Consider the following 19904-nt stretch of genomic DNA (forward strand, 5'->3'; position numbering starts at 1 on the left):
GACCCCATAGGACACTATATGATTTTATGGGGTCATATGGTGTCCTGGGGAGTATCTCATACCTCCTAAGACTTTGAAAGGGGTCATATGGGATCCTAAGGGGTCACACATGTTTTAGAACACATGTTTGGCCTCTTAGGACCCCATATGACCCCGTAGGACACTGTATGATCCTATGGTATCCTAGGGGGAATGTTGTACATACCAGGACATTAAAAGGGGTCCTATGGGGTCCTAAGGGGTAACACATGTGTTAGAAAACACATGTGGCCCCTCAGAACCCCATATGACCCCGTAGGACACTATATGATCCTATGGGGTCATATGGTGTGCTAGGGGGTATGTTGTACCTACTAGGACATTAAAAGGGGTCATATGGGGTTGTAAGGGGCACTAAGGGGTCACACATGTGTTAGAGCACGTGTATGGCCCCTTAGGACCCCATACGACCCTGTAGGACACTATATAATTCTATGGGGTCATATGGTGTCCTAGGGGGTATGTTGTACCTACTAGGATGTTAAAAGGAGTCATGTGGGGTCCTAAGGTGTCACACATGTGTTAGAACACATGCATGGCCCCTTAGGACCCCATATGACCCCGTAGGACACAATATGATCCTATGGGGTCATATGGTATGCTAGGGGGTATGTTGTATCATATGGGGTCATATAATGTGCTATGGAGTATGTTGTACCTACTAGGACATTAAAAGGGGTCGTATGGGTTCCTAAGGGGTCACACATGTGCTAGAACACATGCATGGCCCCTTAGGACCCCATATGACATCGTAGGACACCATATGATTATAAGGGGTCATATGGTGTCCTAGGGATAAGCTTTACCTACTAGGACTTTAAAAGGGGTCATATGGGGTCCTTGGGGGTTATACATGTGTTAGAACACATGTATGGCCCCTTAGGACCCCATACGACCTCGTAGGACACTATGATTCTATGGGCTCATATGGTGTCCTAGGGGGTATGTTGTACCTACTATGATCTTAAAAGGAGTTATATGGGGTCCTAAGGGGTCACACATGTGTTAGAACACATGTATGGCCCCTTAGGACCCCATATGACCTCGTAGGACACTATATGATCCTATGGGGTCATATGGTGTGCTAGGGCGTATGTTGTATCCTATGGGGTCATATAGTGTGCCAGAGAGTATGTTGTACCTACTAGGACATTAAAAGGGGTCATATTGGGTTCTAAGGGGTCACACATGTGTTAGAACACATGTGTGGCCCCTTAGGACCCATATGACCTCATAGGACATTGTATGATTCCAAGGGATCATATGGTGTCCTAAGGGTATGTTGTACCTACTATGACTTTAAAAGGAGGTCATATGGGATCCTAAGGGGTCACACATGTATGCCCCTTAGGACCCCATATGACCCTGTAGGACACTATATGATTCTATGGGGTCATATGGTGTTCCAGGGGGTATGTTGTACCTACTAGGATGTTAAAAGGGATCATGTGGCGTCCTAAGGGGTCACACATGTATGGCCCCTTAGGACCCCATATGACCCCACATGACACTGTATGATCCTATGGGGTCATATGGTGTGCTAGGGGGTATGTTGTACCTACTAGGACATTAAAAGGGGTAATATGGGGTCACACATGTGTTAGAACACATGTATGGCCCCTTAGGACCCCATATGACTCCATAGGACACTATATGATTCTATGAGGTCATATGGTGTCCTAGGGGGTATGTTGTGCCTACTATGATGTTAAAGGGGGTCATATGGGGTCCCAAGGGGTCACACATGTGACTCTGTAGGACACTATATGATTCTATGAGGTCATATGGTGTCCTAGGGGGTATGTTGTACCTACTATGATGTTAAAGGGGGTCATATGGGGTCCCAAGGGGTCACACATGTGACACATGTATGGCCCCTTAGGATCCCATACGACACCATAGGACACTATATGATTCTATGGGGTCATATGGTGTCCTAGGGGGTATGTTGTACCTACTATGATGTTAAAAGGGGTCATATGGGGTCCTAAGGGGTCACACATGTGTTAGAACACATGTATTGCCCCTTGGGACCCCAATATGACCCTATAGGATACTATATGATCTTATGGGGTCATATGGTGTGCTAGGGGGTATGTTGTACCTACTAGGACATTAAAAGGGGTCATATTGGGTTCGAAGGGGTCACACATGTGTTAGAACACATGTATGGCCCCTTAGGACCCCATGTGATCCCATAGCACACTATATGATTCTATGGGGTCATATGGTGTCCTAGGGGGTATGTTGTACCTACTAGGACTTTAAAATGGATCATAAGGGGTCACACATGTGTTATAACACACGTATGGCCCCTTAGGACCTCATATGACCCCATAGGACACTATATGATCCTATGGGGTCATATGGTGTCCTAGGGGGTATGTTGTACCTACTAGGACGTTAAAAGGGGTCCTAAGGGGTCACACGTGTTAGAACACATGTATGGCCCCTTAGGACCCCATATGACCTCATAGGACACTATATGATCCCATGGGGTTATATGGTGTGCTAGGGGGTATGTTGTACCTACTAGGACATTAAAAGGGGTCATATGGGGTCCTAAGGGGTCACACAATGTGTTAGAACATATGCATGGCCTCTTAGGACCCCATATAACCCCGCAGGACACTGTATGATTCTATGGGGTCATATGATGTCCTAGAGGGTATGTTCCTAAGGGGCCACACATGTGTTCGGCCCCTTAGGACCCCATATGATCCTTAGGATTCTATGTGATCATATGGTGTCCTAAGGGGTATGTTGTACCTACTAGGATGTTAAAAGGGGTCATATGGGATCATAAGGGATCACACGTGTGGCCCCTTAGGACCCCATATGACCCCTTAGGACACTATATGATCCTATCCTATGGGGTCATATGGTGTCCTAAGGGATCATATGGTGTCGTTAGGGGTCATGTGCCCCTAATGACACCATATGATCCCTTAGGACAATATATGATCCTATGGGGCCATATGTGGTCAGTAAGGGTCACACATGTGTGGCCCCTTAGGACTCCAAATGACCCTATAGGACACTATATGATCCTATGGGATCATATAGTGTCCTAATGGGTATGTTGTACCTACTAGGACATTAAAAGGGGTCATTTGGGGTCCTAAGGGGTCACACATGTGTTAGAGCCCCTTAGGAGCCCATATGGACCCTTAGGACACTATATGATCATATGGGGTCAGTAGGGGTCTTAAGGGGTCATTAGAGGTCATAAGGAACCATTACAGTCGTAAGGGGTCCTATGGTGTTGCATGGGGTCTCATGTTATACATGCTAGGATGCTAAAAGGGGTCAAAAGATGTCCTGCGATGTATTAAGGGGTCGTTCATGTCTTAATAGCTTCTAGGATGTACTAAGGGGTTGTATGATGTCTTAAAAGGTCCTAGGATGTACTAAGTTCTCCTAAGTGTATTAAGAGATCAAAAGTTGTATTAAGTTGTCCTAGTTGTCTTAAGAGATCCTAACTATCTTAAGGGGCCCTAGGTGTCATAAGAGGTCCTAGTATGTGCTAGGGGGTCCTAGGATAACATTTTGACATCTAACCGTATATGTGTATGTAACATTTATAAATAATTAGCCATTAAATTTTTTTAAAACTAATATATTATTAAGCATTAAAAAACTAATAAACTATACAAAATTATGTTAAAAAACTAAAACATTAATATATTAATACTAATTACATTTTGAAAAACATTAAAAAAACAAAAAAAAGCCTACTTGGTAAATATTTTCGGCCAAATTGCTTTGCCCCCTTCTTCTCCTCGGCCACTAAACTCTAAGCCGATCAGTGCAAAATGAGGGAAAAAAATCATTCCGCTCGGAACCCCTTTGCCACACCAACGCCACGTGACCGCCACATTGGTCCAGTCGGAACCCTTCCAACCAAAACGGTTCCAGTTGGATCATACAAATTAGCTCTAAGTGCGACACAAATTCGTACTTTTACCCCATACCACTCTCCATAGGGATGAAATTTCTCACCCCTATTCTCTATATTTCCACTCTTCATTTCTCCTAGTTAGATAAATCAAGCTTACATGAATCATGCTTATTTCACTCATGTGCTAGAAGCTACTCATTAAACATCTTTTCTTTGTTTTACAAGTTCGTATGAAGCACACATGCCAAGGAAGAGAGACCCATAAAGATGTCAAGTTGGGTCCATTACCTCACATAGACCACACATGCGAAGGAAGAGAAACCCACACAAACATCAAGTTGGGTCAATTACCTTATATGGACCACATATCCTTTTATGTCAGAATATTTTTTTTTTATGCATGGTTGTAAGTGCTCGTATACTTTGAAATACATTTTCATTTTAGGATTCACATGCACATCAAAATGGGGGCATAATATAATGGTGAAATATGCATACCCAAGCCAATTCCCAATTGGGTTTGGGCCCATTTAGATGGAATTCCTTAACATTATTACACATTGATATGTGACATACTCGTGCGTTAAGTTTTGTTCCATCCCTAGTCCTTATCCATCCTGATCTACTCTCATCTTCATGCATTTTTGTAAATTAATTTTTATCTTATCCCATTTGTGCATGTATTCTCACAAATTCATCTTATAATCATCAACCCACATTTCCATGTAGATGATTCTTGCCTTATGATCCTACATTCCCTTTCCTAGGTAAGACTCAAAATGAATTGGTTCACTCCACACAATGTATAACTAACCCTTAATTCAAACTTATAAAAAAATAATTTAATTTTTTTTAACTCTTGACTTTTTTCACTTGCCATTAGGATCTAACATGGTGTATGTTTGAGTGACTATTCCTTGTATTAATATTTAAGTATATTTACTTAGGCGTTAAAAAATATGAGAGTAAAAGGAATGTCCTCATTGCGAGGAGCCTTCATTCTTAGGTGAATTTCAATTTGAAGCATTAAAAAGGATATACAAAAGCATTAGTCATATTTGACACTTCCATGCTACATAGTGTTATTATTGATATCCATTCACAATTACAAAGCTTTTCTAATCAAGGAGGTTAACCTACTAGTACACGACCATTGGAATTCAACGATCTCCCTTATATATTTTAAATGTCATAAATCCTTTCTTAATAATAGAATAAAAATAGGAGAATTGTCAGAAATGTACACATACATCTAAATCAATCTTCCAAGTTACAAATAATTTTACACCTTATGAAATTTTTGTAGAATGGAGTTAACAATACAAATTTCACTTAACACAAAATCATGAAATTGGCACATTTCTCACAATGAGCACACAAAGAGCATCTATTAGATGAATCAATTATACATACCTTATAATCTATTTTCAATCATCATTCCAAGAACTAAATACCCAATCTATCTTTATTTAATATTCTCATACTCATTTCACATTTTAAACCAAATGCTAATAAAAATATAAAATATTTTTTACTCATTTAGAAGATAGGTTTGATCTTTACATTAATTATACAAAAATATCTAACACTAATCCAAGCTCATAAGTCCAAAGGGGTTGGCTAACAACTTTGGGTTAGTCCTATGTAGGTCTCGAGGTTGATTCTAGCTCCCTTGATTCATGCATTTATAAGCTTATTGAGACCTAAAGCCGGAAAGATTTATAATAAAAGGCTTCCCTTATACAAATTGCAAACAAAATAGAACAAAAAAAAACATAACAAGTGCCATGTAGTGGCGAGTACTTGTCGTCATGGTATTGTAATAAAAATATTTGTTCTAATTTTTACTTATTATAATTTTCAATTGTTTAAAAATATTTATTTTAATGTTTAATTATTATATTTTTGAATCATTGTTATTTTAAAATTATATTAGTATAATTATATTTATGTAATATGAACTATAACTCCCATTTTAATAAAATAATATAAATAATTATAATATAATACAAATTTTATAGTGAAAATATATATATTTTTCTTAAAAGCCTAATCCTAATTTAATTTAAATTTTTTATATAATTATAATTATAATAATATAATTACAAATTATGTATAGCATAGCAGTTAAAACACTTGCTTGGTGAAATTGCCACCAAGAGGTTCAAATCCTCGTTGGGCCGCTATGCTCGCAAGCTTGGTTTTGGTGTGCACGTAGTTTTGAACAACAATAGTGTCTTAAAAAGTGCCCATTACTGATAAAAAATAAATAAATTATAATAATTAAATTAATCTCAAATTTAATTATTTTTTTGTAGTGTAATATTATATTATTATTATTATTTATGTAATATTAATTATTATTGATCTTTTTGGATTAGATATCATATCATCAGGAATGTCTGAGTTTAGCAGTATCAAGGCACCAAAGGAAGGTGCATACACAAAAAATATACAGTTGATGAGCACCTCCACTTGTGGGAAGATTATTACATTAGATACATCTTAATTATAATGACAAAAAAACAAAATAGACAGTTCTAGAGGACTAGGAAAATGAGATTTCAGATTCTGGTGCAAAGTTGGCTCCCAATGGAGGGATCCATGCCACCCAACCCAGGTTTCCATCCTGCCACACTTCCACTCGACCATCAAGTATGTCCTGTTTGTGGGGGTGTGAGGTGTGCTCATGGAACATGTCAGCTTCCTCCCGAGAGATCTCCATGTGTAGGTGTCTACGGTCCATCTGTCTCATGAAGGCCATGAGTGCTTGTTCAAATGTGGCCTTTCCTTGTTCATCTCTCTCCCACGTGAAGCCGTGAGACAACTCTCAGATGTATACAATGGTGACACCTTCCTTTATCCATCTATCAAACTTGTCTGAATCCAGCTTTATTACCACAGTGACTTGCATCGAAACAGTATAAAAAATGAGTCTCCTAAGAGACTCAGTGAGGTGCCTGGTGCTGTTATTAAAGACATCATCATTACGGTACTTCCAAATGAGCCAAAGAACTTCTAAAGAAAAACAAGACTAGAAGATATTTGCCGTTTTCCTACAGCCCTTAATGTAGCCTAAAACAACATTTATGTTTTCAGCAAAATTAGATTCCAGATTAAGGCCGAACAGACTCCATACTTCTTTTGCAAAGTGACAAAAAAAAAAAAAATGTTTCACAGTTTTGGGTACTCTACATATTTTGCAGTTTAGGTAGTTACCCTCCTTATCTTTTATGGGGAGTTTATTTAACAACAAACGCTAGCCAAAGAATTGTTTTTTTGGTTCATTTTGAGCCACCCAAAACTTACCCAACCTATCTTTCCATTCCTTTGGTTCCCATTTTAGATTCCAACATTTGTTCAGGTGAAGAAAAATGGTATCAGCCTCAGTAAGTGAAGCATATATGCATTTGGCTTCAAGGGAGGGGAGAGGTGTGCCATCAGCCCAACAAAGTGCAGAGATGGGGGAGTGGGGGAGAGGAGGGAATTATTATTGATCTTAATAAAATAACTATTAATAAGTATAAAAGTGAAAATAGATAAGTTTTTGAATAACTTAATGAAAATATTTAAATTTATGATTAAAAGTTTTAAAATTATTTTGTATATATTAAAATGATTTAAAAAATTAAAATTTTCAAAAAGTATTAAAAATAAAATGATTTCAAGGTTCACCCCGTAGTGCAGCGACAAAGTTGCAAGCTGCGTTGTTATGTCATCTCAGGTTTGAATCGTAATGCAGGAACTGTGACAAAGTCAAAAACCTCTCATGCCTCGATGGTAGGTCCATGTTGGTGCCTCAACAATTGATTGTGCAGGTTGGTGTTTGATGGGGAGGTGCTTAGACCTCCAGTCTCTAGGCGCTGTCGGATAAGGGTTAGTCGCCACAAAATCAGATGCATGGACAAAGAGTGAGGTGTTAATGCCTTAGGACAATGGACGACAACCGAGGCAAAAGGAGATTAGAGAAGGCTCGAGTATGGAGAAATAAGGAGATTGATGCCATGGAGAGATAAGGAGAGTGGTTGGTGACAAATGGAGTGATAAGGAGATCAAGTGGAGCGATAAGGAGAGATTGATGGAGGGATAATGAGAGATAGTCGAAGAGATGAAAATGGGAGGTGTTAATACCTCGTATTCAAATATATTCGGGGATGGGGTCCTCCTGACCCCATTGATTATAAGCTCCAGTGAAAAACCCTTATTGATTAAAAAAAATAGAATGATTTCAAAAAATATATAAAATATAATTATAAAGAATATATATAATAATTATTTTTTTAATAGAAATATTTGTATATTTAATTTAATTTAAATCAAATTAAATCCTTATAATTGGTTTTATTATCTATATTTTGAGAAAAAAAAGAATTATTAAAATTTATATATCTATTTAGAAAAAAAAATTATTTACAATTTTTCTTTTTCTGCTTAGTCACAGCTGAATTGGTATAGTTGCTTTTGACTAGAGCATACCAGTGAGACCACATTTTGAGGTGCCTCATCTTCAAATATGATTGGCAATTTACACCCTTATATCTCCTTGTCTCGTCTAACTTTGTTGTCCACACCCAAGCAACACCTTATCTCTCCAATATCTAGGATTGCCAGCTAGTACTCCTTATCTCTCCATGGCACCTTATCACTCCATCAATGGCGCGCTCTCCTTATCTCTCCACTGGCATGTTGTCACTGTAGCTGGCACTCCGCTATGCTGGGCATGTGGACACACCTGCGTAGGGGCATCACCCACATTACCTTCGTCCGTCGAATCGCTTGTTGGGACTCTGTTGCAACTGCTGGACAATCTGCGTGGTAGCTGGAGCACCAGTCATCGATCTTCCTCCGTGGTAGTTGGCACTCCAACGACCCAACATGCTAGAGTAGAGGGGTAGTGGGAGTCAAACTCATGACTTCCCTAATGGGAGGCTCTTGACTTAATGGTCATATTGTGGGGTAAAAAAAACAAAACAAAAAAAACAGAAAAACAAAATCCAACAATAACAACATCTATTATTCTTATAATGTAGATAAATAATTTTTACAATATTTTAAATTTAAAAATATAAATGTTAACTTTATAGAAACCACATATATTTTGAAAGCAAAAATAATTTGATTAATTAGACTTAACTAATGCAGTAGTATTGCCTACCGCCGAGTACTAAAAAAATACAAACTTATCAAGCACATTTAAAGATCTGGCTTTAGGTTTTTTTTTCCCCAATCAGCAAGGAAAATAATAATTTTAATAACCATGGAAAATACCATGAACAAAATTAAATCCTCAAAAGATTAAACCCTAAACCTTGCAACTCCATTTCCGACAGAACGCGTAGAGCTCTGCTGTTGAAATGACGTCGCGATTTCTCTTGAATGGCTTCAAATGGTATGTGTATTCACAGCTAACTAAATTTACCAAGACATTTTCAAAAGCACCTTCTCATTTCCTTTTCCTGGTGTTAAAAAAAATCTTGTATTTGCAGGTTTGCATGCCAGAGGACACAGACAGTGCTAAAACCTTGTTCAGGGTTTGCTAGCAGGGCTGGTTCCAGCGACCTGCAAGCGACATTTATAGCGGAAAGACGCAAATGTTTATATAACGAGAGCAGACGGATATTGTTGCCTTTGTGGTCCAGATCATTTTCGTCGGAAGTGTTGGTGGAAGAGAATGAAACATCGTTGTCAGCTCTAAAGAAACTTGATCGGGAGCTTCGTAGAGACAAGTACAGCGAAGAGAGGGTAAATAAGGCATTACAGGTTTTGGTGGAAGACGGGAACAAGATCAGCAAAGAACAAGTTCTTCGCCTTATTCGAAAGTTTCGCAAGTTTCGTAAACACGAAGCTGCTTTACAGGTTTGGAAAATTCTTATCTTTTCATCAGTTTCTTTTATGAGGATACTACGAGACTAGCTAACATAGTTACATGCAACTGTTTATTATTTATTTTCAAGGTTTAGGTCGCCTATGTAATTTCTTGACAACTATAATCTATAATTAAGAATCTTGTCTTTAAATGGTGGAGCAGCTAGAAATCAGGATTAGAAAGTTTCGGGAGAATGATAGAGAGATTTGGTTCAGGGCAAGTGGTTAGTTCAGTGTATCGTTCAGTAGATGGAATTGTGGGTTGGAATTTTGGGACTTTTTTAACCGCAGATTCATAGAAAACAGATTATATATTAACTTTCTGATTTAAATTTTACTTCCAAAATTTAATAATAAAAAAATGAGTAATTAAGTATTTATTTAAAATAAATAGGAAAAAGAAATCATAAGGCCGCTGGCTGCCAAATAATCTCTAAAAAAGTTTGAGTAATGGCTGCTTAAAAAAATTTAATTTTATTAGTCATTATTGTGATAGGGTATGGTGGCACATGCTTTAGCAAAATAAAATGAGATCTTGCTGTAAGAGGCTTCAGTTCCTTCTTGTTACTCCTTATTTTTTTGATCAATTATTTCTTTTGTTAAGATACTTGGAGACTTATTGTCTGTAGTTTCATTTTGTGATATTCTCTCTTTATGTTCTATCAGTTTCCTTTTACTAAGATATTTGGAGACTAAGGGTAAGGTCCCATGGAGGGGGGCTTCTTAAAAAATTTCAGGAGGTGCTGCTGAGATTTTTTAGGAATATTTTAAAGCTGGTGGTCTCATGATTAATAGTGTAGATCACCTAAAAATTTTAAGCTCCGAAATTTAGGGAATCACAAATAAAAAATTAAAAAATTAACACCATTTTCTTTTTATTTCTTTTCTAGCAGGATTTAAAATAGAAGTTAATTGACAAGTGGCAGAAAAAATCCCTAAGCTGGTGGGGCAATTTCTAGCCTCACCCCAATTGCACTCGCTGAAATGGTAAGGTCCCATGGATGGGGGCTTCCTAAAAAATTTCAGGGGGTGCTGCTGAGATTTTTTAGGAATATTTAAAGCTGGTGGTCTCATGATTAATAGTGTAGATCACCTTAAAATTTTAAGCTCCGAAATTTAGGGAATCACAAATAAAAAATTACAAAATTAACACCATTTTCTTTCTATTTCTTTTCTAGCAGGATTTAAAATAGAAGTTAATTGACAAGTGGCAGAAAAAATCCCTAAGCTGGTGGGGCAATTTCTAGCCCCACCTCAATTGCACTCGCTGAAATATGCAGTCCTACAATGTAGGGGCCGCTATTTTCCTCCTGCTCCATGAAAATAGATCCCCAAGCCCCCTCATGGAACCTTACACTAACTGGCTTCAGTTCTCTTTCGTGATATTCTCACATTTATTAAGAGCTCCAGTTCTTCTTGCTTTTGCCAAGTTATATATGGCTCCAGTTGTTCTAGCATATGCCAAGATGGGGAGACCGATAGGGTTAGTTTTGTTTTGTGGGCACATTTACACCTTCGTTCAAAAGCAGACACATTATTGTTTTTTTCAACTTGGCGAAGGTTTTGAAAGTTGGCCTTTACAAACCCACTGGTCATTCAGTCAAATTTTTTCTTAAATGTTTTCAATCTTTATTTGTTTAAAAATTGTCTTACACAAATTCCGGTTTGATTTGCATAACTTGATATAGGAAAAGGCTTTTAGTAAGAGCTAAATCTGTTGTGTATTGTTGTTAGAAGATGATAAACACCATTAATTAAATATCAGCATAACATGGTAAAATGCATTTTAAAGTAGCACTTGGAATTCTGGTCAATATAGATAATTATTTGGTCATATCTGCAGATAGAGAAAAGAATGTATATATAACTGGAGTAACCAAACAAAACAAAACAAGAGAGATTATGTAGTTTTTGCTATTTTATGATATTATCTATTTGTTTTAAATTGCATCCTTTGTCTGTGTTTTTTCTCTTTGGAACCCTGGTAACTGGAAGGGACTTATATTCTGCCACACCATGTTATTTTGCTAAAGCATGTGACACCATGCCCTAGCACAATAATCATTAAGACACAGATAATTAGTAGGGTTTTGACTTATAGTAACGGATAAATGTAACCATATGTCACCATAGGGCAACTAGATGTATATGGGTTAAACTTATTGTATAACCATATTATCTCAAGGTAGTTTAATGTTCTCTACAAGCTCTGCCCTATAGAATATCTTAATATTTTAAAAGACACTGAGCTGTAGCCTACTGGTTAAGTGTTTGCATTTACTTCTATATTACTAAGGTTCAAATCTAGTCTTCCCCGCCCCCCACCCACTTCAAAAGTCTCCTCATGACCCCCAAGGAACAACAACTAAAGCACCCTCTCCATTATTTTAAAACAGATTGTCATCTTCACAATTTCTTCGTCAAACTTGACATGATCAGCTACACCCTTTAACTTGTCCAATCTTTGAAGATTATATACATCTATCATTTTGTTAATTTCTCATCAGACCTTTGCAGCATGATCGTGGTTTTGGTAATACACTTTTCTTTGCACAAGGTATGCTGCTAGCATCAGTGGGATTGCATGTATGCACAAATCTGGAGGCACCACTTTCAAGTCTTTGTACATGCATGGAAAGTCATCTTTGAAGTCTAGGAAGATTTTGAATCCTGCTATCTTCCATACTGGTTCCCAATTGTCACCTACCATGATCAGCTGTGGTTTTTCTTTAGACCCAAGTTCACCTTCATGGTAATTGGCTCCTTGTTCATGTCAACAGTTGATGTAGGAGCAGTATGGCAATCTTGCATCACCAAATTTTTTTTATTTAGTTTTCCTTTTGTTTGATTTTTAGTCATAGGTAGGGTATTATGACAACAAGTTCGACATACTCTAGAGGCAATAAATTAAATATTAAATCTTGTTAGGCCATTATAACGTTTCAATGCATTATCATCCTTTTGTTTGATTTTTAGTCATAGGTAGGGTCTTATGACACTAGGTTTAACATACTCTAGAGCCAATAAATTAAATATTAAATCTTGGTAGGTGATTATAATGTTTCAATGCATTATCATGGGATGAAATAAGGGTTTGGACTTATGCAAATGTTATATTATTTATGTGGCACACAAAATATGTTATTGTTGATTTGTAAAGTGCATCATAAAATTGCACGTTAAACAATTATTGAAATTTAAAATCCCAAGGGCCAAGTTGGGAAATAACAAAATGAAATATTAATTTTTGAAAGAGGCCAGAATATAAGACCCAATGCAGCAAGGCATCAATTTTGGGCACACAAGTTGCAGGAGGAGTTTCAAGCATCGGGAGTTATTTTCATGATGCCATTTTGCAGGGAGTGGAGGCCAGAGGTATTCAACGCCAAGGGAGGGCAGATCGAGGTGTGAGAGAGTTAGAGAAAAGGTTACTAGGCAAAAAAAATGCAATGCCCAATTATAGAGATTGCATAAGTTGCTGAAGAGGAGTTTCAAGACAGCAAGGTGTTTAATATTAGGTGTTGCTGATTTTGAAATATTAAATTTGTGTTTATAGGAAGAGGGATTCCATTTTAAGTGTGTAATCGATTAAGTTTCTGAATTAATTTTTAATTTGTTGCGGTTCAAACTTAAATGTTGCCAATATCTTTTTGTAGTCTTTAAAGATTTATAAATTTGAAGTTTATTTCCATGAAAATCAATTTTGGGCTTTCTTTTATTCCTCTTGTAATTGAATTTATGTGTAGTTGGTTGTTTGGATGGTTTGATAAAACCTTTCATCCTTGTACTGCATCAATTAGTAGCAGAGCAAGAGAGTTAGTTGGGTTGTGCTGAAATGGGATGTGTGTGTGAATTTTTTTGCCTGGATATGAATGAGATGAAATTGTTTGAAGCTGGTAGGTGTGTCAGAAAGCCATTTGTTGCAGAAAGGGTTGTGTAAGTGCAGAGGATTAGCTGCAGAAGAGGATTTTGTAACTGTAAAGGATTGGAATTCTAGAAGAGTTTGTTGCATGTAAGAGGAAGCCTATAACTGTAGAGGGTTTGAGTTCTAGAGGATTTGTTGCTGGTAAGATGAGAGACCTGTAATCGCTGAGGGTAAAGGAGGAGGCATGAAAAGTTGGAAAAGGTATGTTTTATTTCAATAATTTTGATTGAGAGTTGTGAGATTTTGTTGCAAGTGGAACTTGCGACTGCAGGGGGACTTGGATGCCACTAAAAGAAATTGTAGAAGGTTGTAGGAGTGAAGAAAATGTCTTCAAGAAAAGGATAAGGAAAATCATGAAGCGAGAAAGAAGGTTTTTGGATAGTGTTTGTGAAGAGCTGGTAAGACTGTAGGCTAGAATGGATGCTTTAGAAAATGCATAAAATAAAGAAATTAAAATAGATATGAGAAAATGTGGGAAAAGGTATGTGAAGGCAGCAAAAAGTATGATGATGAAAGACATGAAAGGGTAGATTTCTATTTGGAAGAAGGAGAGGAATCGGATACGTCTCATGAAATAGATAAATTTGGCAAGAAGAATATCCTCTTGAAAGAGGAGAGTGCAAAGAGAAGTAAAGAAAGGAAGTATTGCATCCCTTGGATTGAAGGGGCACGGGAAGAAAAACATGTGGAAGCAACCCACACCGTGGTAGATGAAATAAAGCAAGAAAATAAAAGAATCAGAAGACAAAAAAATGGAAAAAGAAAGAAAAAATGATCATTGTAGACCATAAAAATACTTATGAAGAATATGAAGAGAAAGAAGGGAAGTTCAGAAAATGGACTTTTAGAGTCCTATGTTTGAAACAAAAATGGATGAAGATGAAGATCTCCTATTGAAAGAGGAGATAAGGAGGATAGAAAAATTATGTGAAGGAGAAGTGACAGGTAAAAGCGAAGAAGTGACAGAGGAACTGCAGATGGAAAAAGATGAATCCTATGATTTTGCTAACATTGGTTGGTTTGTAGAAAAAAGAAAAGAAGATGCAACAAAGTGTCATGCATGTTGCATTGAAGAATAGATTCTCATAGAAGAGGATAAAGAAGAGAATGAAGAAAAGAGTGTGTAGGTTAGAAATGTCTTTTTGAAGGCATAAAAGTGGAGGATAAGGAGAATGCATGTACATAAGAAAAAGTTGCAAGAGCAGCAAAAGAGGTATTATTTATTATTTCTAAATTTTTTTATTAATTTTGTTGATATGCAGGAAGAAGAGAGTGAAAAAGAATAGGTGAGGAAAATGTAGTTGAAGTTTATTGATTTCCATGATTTTGTTAATGCTGATTTGTATACAAATGTTGAAGAAGATGAAATAGAGTGGGAAGATGAATCTTGGTGGAGTTCAGATTATGGTGTGTTGAGTTTCATGAGAGGGATAAAGAGAGGAGACATGAAGAATTGTTAATACTGATTTGTATACAAATGTTGAAGAAGATGAAATAGAGTGGTGTTGGTGTACGTTTTATCATATACCGAACATTAGAATAAAGTACCCAAAGATAATTTATCCTCTCTTGAACAAAATCACCTCATATGCTAAGATTGCTAGAAGATCATATGGCGATTCTAAGGTTTCTTTTGTTAGGTCTTGACGTGTGGATAAGCTCAATGGGCGTTGTGATATGCTGGTAATACACAAAGGGACTTACACTTGGCTCGTTCAATTCACAATGAAGGTTTAGATAATGAAGCTCTATCATTTGGGACTTTGATCATGGAAAAACTGAAAAGGAGATAAGGGTTTAGAAGATCTATTCTATTCCTAAGAATTCCAGAGACGGTATTGATCAGGTGAACTCAATAACCACACTTTGCTTTGCCTCACTTATGACAACTACACAAAGCGGATGCAATCTTCAAGGGATGTGCTTATGATCGGAAGTTAAGCATACACAAAGGAAAGCTTAGACTAACTTTACACAATGAACAAAAATCATCTGTTCATCAAAAGTATGAGCGGAGATTCACCACAAATCAATACTTATCAAACCTTGCATTCAATCTAACAACATGAAATAAAATCTAAACTATTGTGTTGAAGAAATTGAAAACCTTGCCAATCATTCAAATAATAGAGATTACAAAGCCTAAAAAGTACACAAGCAATATATTATCCAAAATGACCTTCTCGCAACAATGTTTCAAAAACCTCACACTCTCCAAATGAGAGGAGGAAACCTTATATAGGCACACAAAAGTTTGGAATGGCGGAGATCGAACAATGATTAAGGGCCCAGATTGAAAGATCGAAACCCTAATTAGGGTTTTTTACAACTATCTACCCCTCGACCAATGAGAAAATTACATTTGAGGACACTTGTCCTTCTTGCTAAATATGAACCAACATTAAAAATAGAAGGTTGTTGCATTGTGAAGTGTGCCCTCTAGAAGCTTCTGTGGATAAGTCAGGTTCATTGAACTTGGACATGTTGACTTGGAACAATATGATTGGTTGGAAGATGATGAGGCGCCACCTCAGCGTGTTGGATGTCTTCCCCGAATTCTCCTATTAGTGTGAAGAAATTGTCTAAGTATGGAAATTTGATTCCTCTTGTCACCATCTTATTCTGATTGGGAGCTTGTCTTTAATTTTTCAGGAGATGAAATCCTTCAAGAAGTCAGAAATTTATTTAATTTTTCCATATCTTCACCAAGTCTGAGGACCTTTCTTTCTTGATATCTTGAAATTCTTTCAAGTGTCTTGAATTTGGAGAAGAATTCCTCTATGCCTTTGCCATAATGGAGGAATTTGGAATTTTTCTGTTAAGTATGATCTCATACTTGGCCAAATTTTGGCCATCTCTATGCTCGGATGAACCTTGCTTGTGGAGCTGTCTTCAATTCTGAATTTGGCTTGAGACTCCATTTGTGTTTTCTGCGATGATCCTACCTTTGCTGTCATCCGAAACCTACCAAATTTAAAGAAAATAAGTTAGAATTCTCATTTTGAACGAGAATTTTGAAGGTTTGATGGGAGAGTGTGCTCTGATTTTCCAATCCCCCATAACTCTTTTAGCCTTTAACAAGTTGCAAACACTGAGAAATATTAGAAACCCTTGAAAACTCAATCTGATTTAAAGGTTTTGGGACTGATTTTGGTCTGAAAATGAATAAATTACTCCCAAAATTTGTGAAATAAACGTTGAAATCAGATTCGAATTCTGGAAAATATGTGAAAATCAGACTAAGTCCTGAAAATCTCCTCCAAAACCTTGAAAAGTAGATTGAAAATCACTGAAGATGCCTTGAATCTTCATCAAAAGGTAAGGAAACAAACTAGAATAACCCTGTCACCTTGAGAAATAGATGAAAACCCTTGTTTGTCTTCTCCTTAATGCCTTCGAAAATTTTTGAACTATTCTTGAGGCTCTGAAAATGCTTTAGAAAACCTGAAATAATCTTTCTTCAAGTGTCTGAATGAGAGAAATGAATGAATGATTCATTCTTAAAGAGTTCGATCTTTGCAATAAGAAACCCAGTCAGTCCTTCCAAATTCGAACTAGATTTGTTTCTATTTTTCTTCCATTCATGGAACCTAGACATGTCTTGTTTCTTTGTTGAGTTTAGTCTCATAAGAAAGTTTCTATTTTGATTTCAGTTGAACTCAGTCACTTGGGAAAGTTCTGATTTTGTTTCTAGTTTGAGTTTAGTTCCTTGAGAAAGTTTCTATTTTCAGTTTGAGTTCATGAATTGAACTCCATCTTTCTTTCTTCTTCCAAATTTTGAAACTTTCTAAAACTTTCTTCTTTCCCTTAGCTCGAATTTTGAAACTTTCTTTTTCACCATGGTGGAGTTGGTAAAATATTTTCATTGCTTGCTGATCAGATTTTCAGGGCAAGGTGGACTTGTAAGAACTTCTCCATCTACATGGTGGACTTCATCAAACTTTTGGACCTCTTACTTGAAATGTATTTCACATGTGGGCGGTCTTCATGGAACTTGTGCACCACAGGCAAGCGGACTTCATCACACTTGTGCACCTCATACATGGCGGAGTTCATCAAAGTTGTGCACCATGAGCAGGCGGACTTGGAAGAAGATATGCACCATGTTCAATCTACTTCAAGGCGGACTTGAACAACTTCATTCCCCTATACATCCCAAGGCAGACTTAGTGAAATTCACTTCCCAAGTGTGGGCGGACTTCCTTAACACTTTGCACCTCTTTGCTTATTGTTATTGTCTCCTTATCCCTTGGGTGAACTTCCTTAATACTTTTCACCTCTTTGCTTATTGTTATTGTTTCCTTATCCCTTGGGCGGACTTGATCAAACTCATGCACCTTCTCCTTGGTGGGGTTCATCAAACTTGAGCACCATATACTCAATCAAGGGCGGACTTTGTTCTTCATATGACCAAGTCAAGGCAGACTTGGTGAATGTTGGGAACCATACCATGAGTGGATTTCATTAATCTTATGCACCATGGAGGCGAACTTCATGACTTCTTTGCACCAAGTCAAGGTGGACTTTGCCAAACCCTTGACCCTATGAACCTCATTGCTAGGCAGATTTGGAGAGAGATGATCTCCATGGAAGCCAGATTCAAAATCTTCATAACTTTGCATTTCAACTTGGATTTTCTTGAAATTTGAAATTCATACTCCATTTATCCTTCGAATTCCTCTGGATCCCTAAAATTTAGGAACCTAGTTTTTCAGTCAGAACTTGAATTTTGAAGGAATTTGTTGATCATTTTCAGTGTAACTTGGATCCAATAGTGCAAACCCTAGATCCCCTTTCCAAAAATAGAAAAAGAAAGCATCCCTAAAAAATAGGAATTTTTTTCTTAAAATAGCCACTTCGAGGATCATGCTTAAAGTACCAAAAACAAAACTTTCTAAAAAATAGGAAAAAGCAAAACTTTCCAAAAATAGAAAGCTGTCCAAATTGACCCAAGTCAATTGCAATCTTCGTCCTTCATACTTTCTAGGCACATTGACGATGTCTAGACTCTGTTCTAACCATGGCTTGCGCAAACTGGCTTATGACTTCCAAAACTTAGACCATTCAAAACTGACAAAAATGGTGCCGAGAAGGTTGCGAGACTCTAACAAAAACCCTAAAAAGCAAAAACAAGGGGTCCCCATTTGCAATGGGGCGATGTGTGAAAAAGGTCACAACAAGTGGGAAGATGAATCTTGGTGGAGTTCAGATTATGGTGTGTCGAGTTTTATGAGAGGGAGAAAGAGAGGATACATGAAGAAAGAAGAGACAAAAAGGTACTAAAGGAAAAATCAGGTGGGTGAGGAGGATGAAAATATGGTAATTGCATAATTTATTGAAAGAATTGAATGTACATATATAAGCAAATACAAGTATGGTATTTCCTAACGAAACAATCGTTCATTGAGTGCAAAATTAGAAACAATCTAATTAAGCTAATATTACACCTAAAATACATTACTGACCATTAAATATTATTATAACACCCTTCCTTAATGGTCAATCTATTAACTACACCAAGTTGCCCCCTAAATTTTACAAACTTATTCGGGCTCAGAGACTTGGTGAGGATATCTGCAATCTGCAAATCTACTAATCCATCTTCAACCAACTTTCAGATGAAATGACAGTGAAGCTCAACATACTTGGTTCGTTCACGGAAGATTGGATTCTTGGCAAGTTTGAGCACCCCTTGATTGTCACAAAAGAGGGGTGAAGGGTCTACTTGAGACATGCATATTCGAAAGCATCCTTCGAAACCAAACTACCTCACAAGCTACTTTTACAGTTCCTCGATATTCTATTTCGATCAAGGAAAGAGCTACAACTTGCTACTTCTTACTGGTTCAAGTAACGACACCTGTTCCCAAATTGAACACAACCCCAAATGTAGATATTTTGTCATCAACAAAGCCTGCCCAATCTGAGTCTGTGTAACTGTTGTCATTTTTTGACACCCTTGGTCCATCAGTGAGAACTGATCAAAGATATGTTCTATGGACCAGCGTTGCCTTAGTTGATCAAAGAGAAAACAATGGAATCATGAAGTGTTGTCTTGTCAGAAGGAAATTCCTAAGTCTTCCTTCCTTGACACCAGAACTCTGGAACCCCTAGGTTACCAAGTTGACACCAGAACTCTGGAACCCCTAGGTTACCAAGTTTCTAAGTCCTCAA

The 19904-nt window shown here is 37.2% G+C and overlaps 1 protein-coding gene across 1 annotated transcript in view; it reads left to right on the forward strand.

The window, feature by feature from the left end:
- The first annotated feature begins 9091 nt into the window (after nt 1-9091).
- LOC131031266 (pentatricopeptide repeat-containing protein At5g27460) overlaps nt 9092-19904 on the forward strand; it is a 36550-nt gene continuing 25737 nt past the window's right edge. The window contains exons 1-2 of the mRNA XM_057962333.1: nt 9092-9329; nt 9427-9796. Of these exons, the coding sequence (XP_057818316.1) occupies nt 9295-9329; nt 9427-9796 (405 nt within the window). The 5' untranslated portion in view covers nt 9092-9294. The remainder of the gene's footprint in view (nt 9330-9426; nt 9797-19904) is intronic.

Source organism: Cryptomeria japonica, chromosome 8 (genome assembly GCF_030272615.1).
Source record: "Cryptomeria japonica chromosome 8, Sugi_1.0, whole genome shotgun sequence".
In the NCBI taxonomy this organism is placed as follows: domain Eukaryota; kingdom Viridiplantae; phylum Streptophyta; class Pinopsida; order Cupressales; family Cupressaceae; genus Cryptomeria; species Cryptomeria japonica.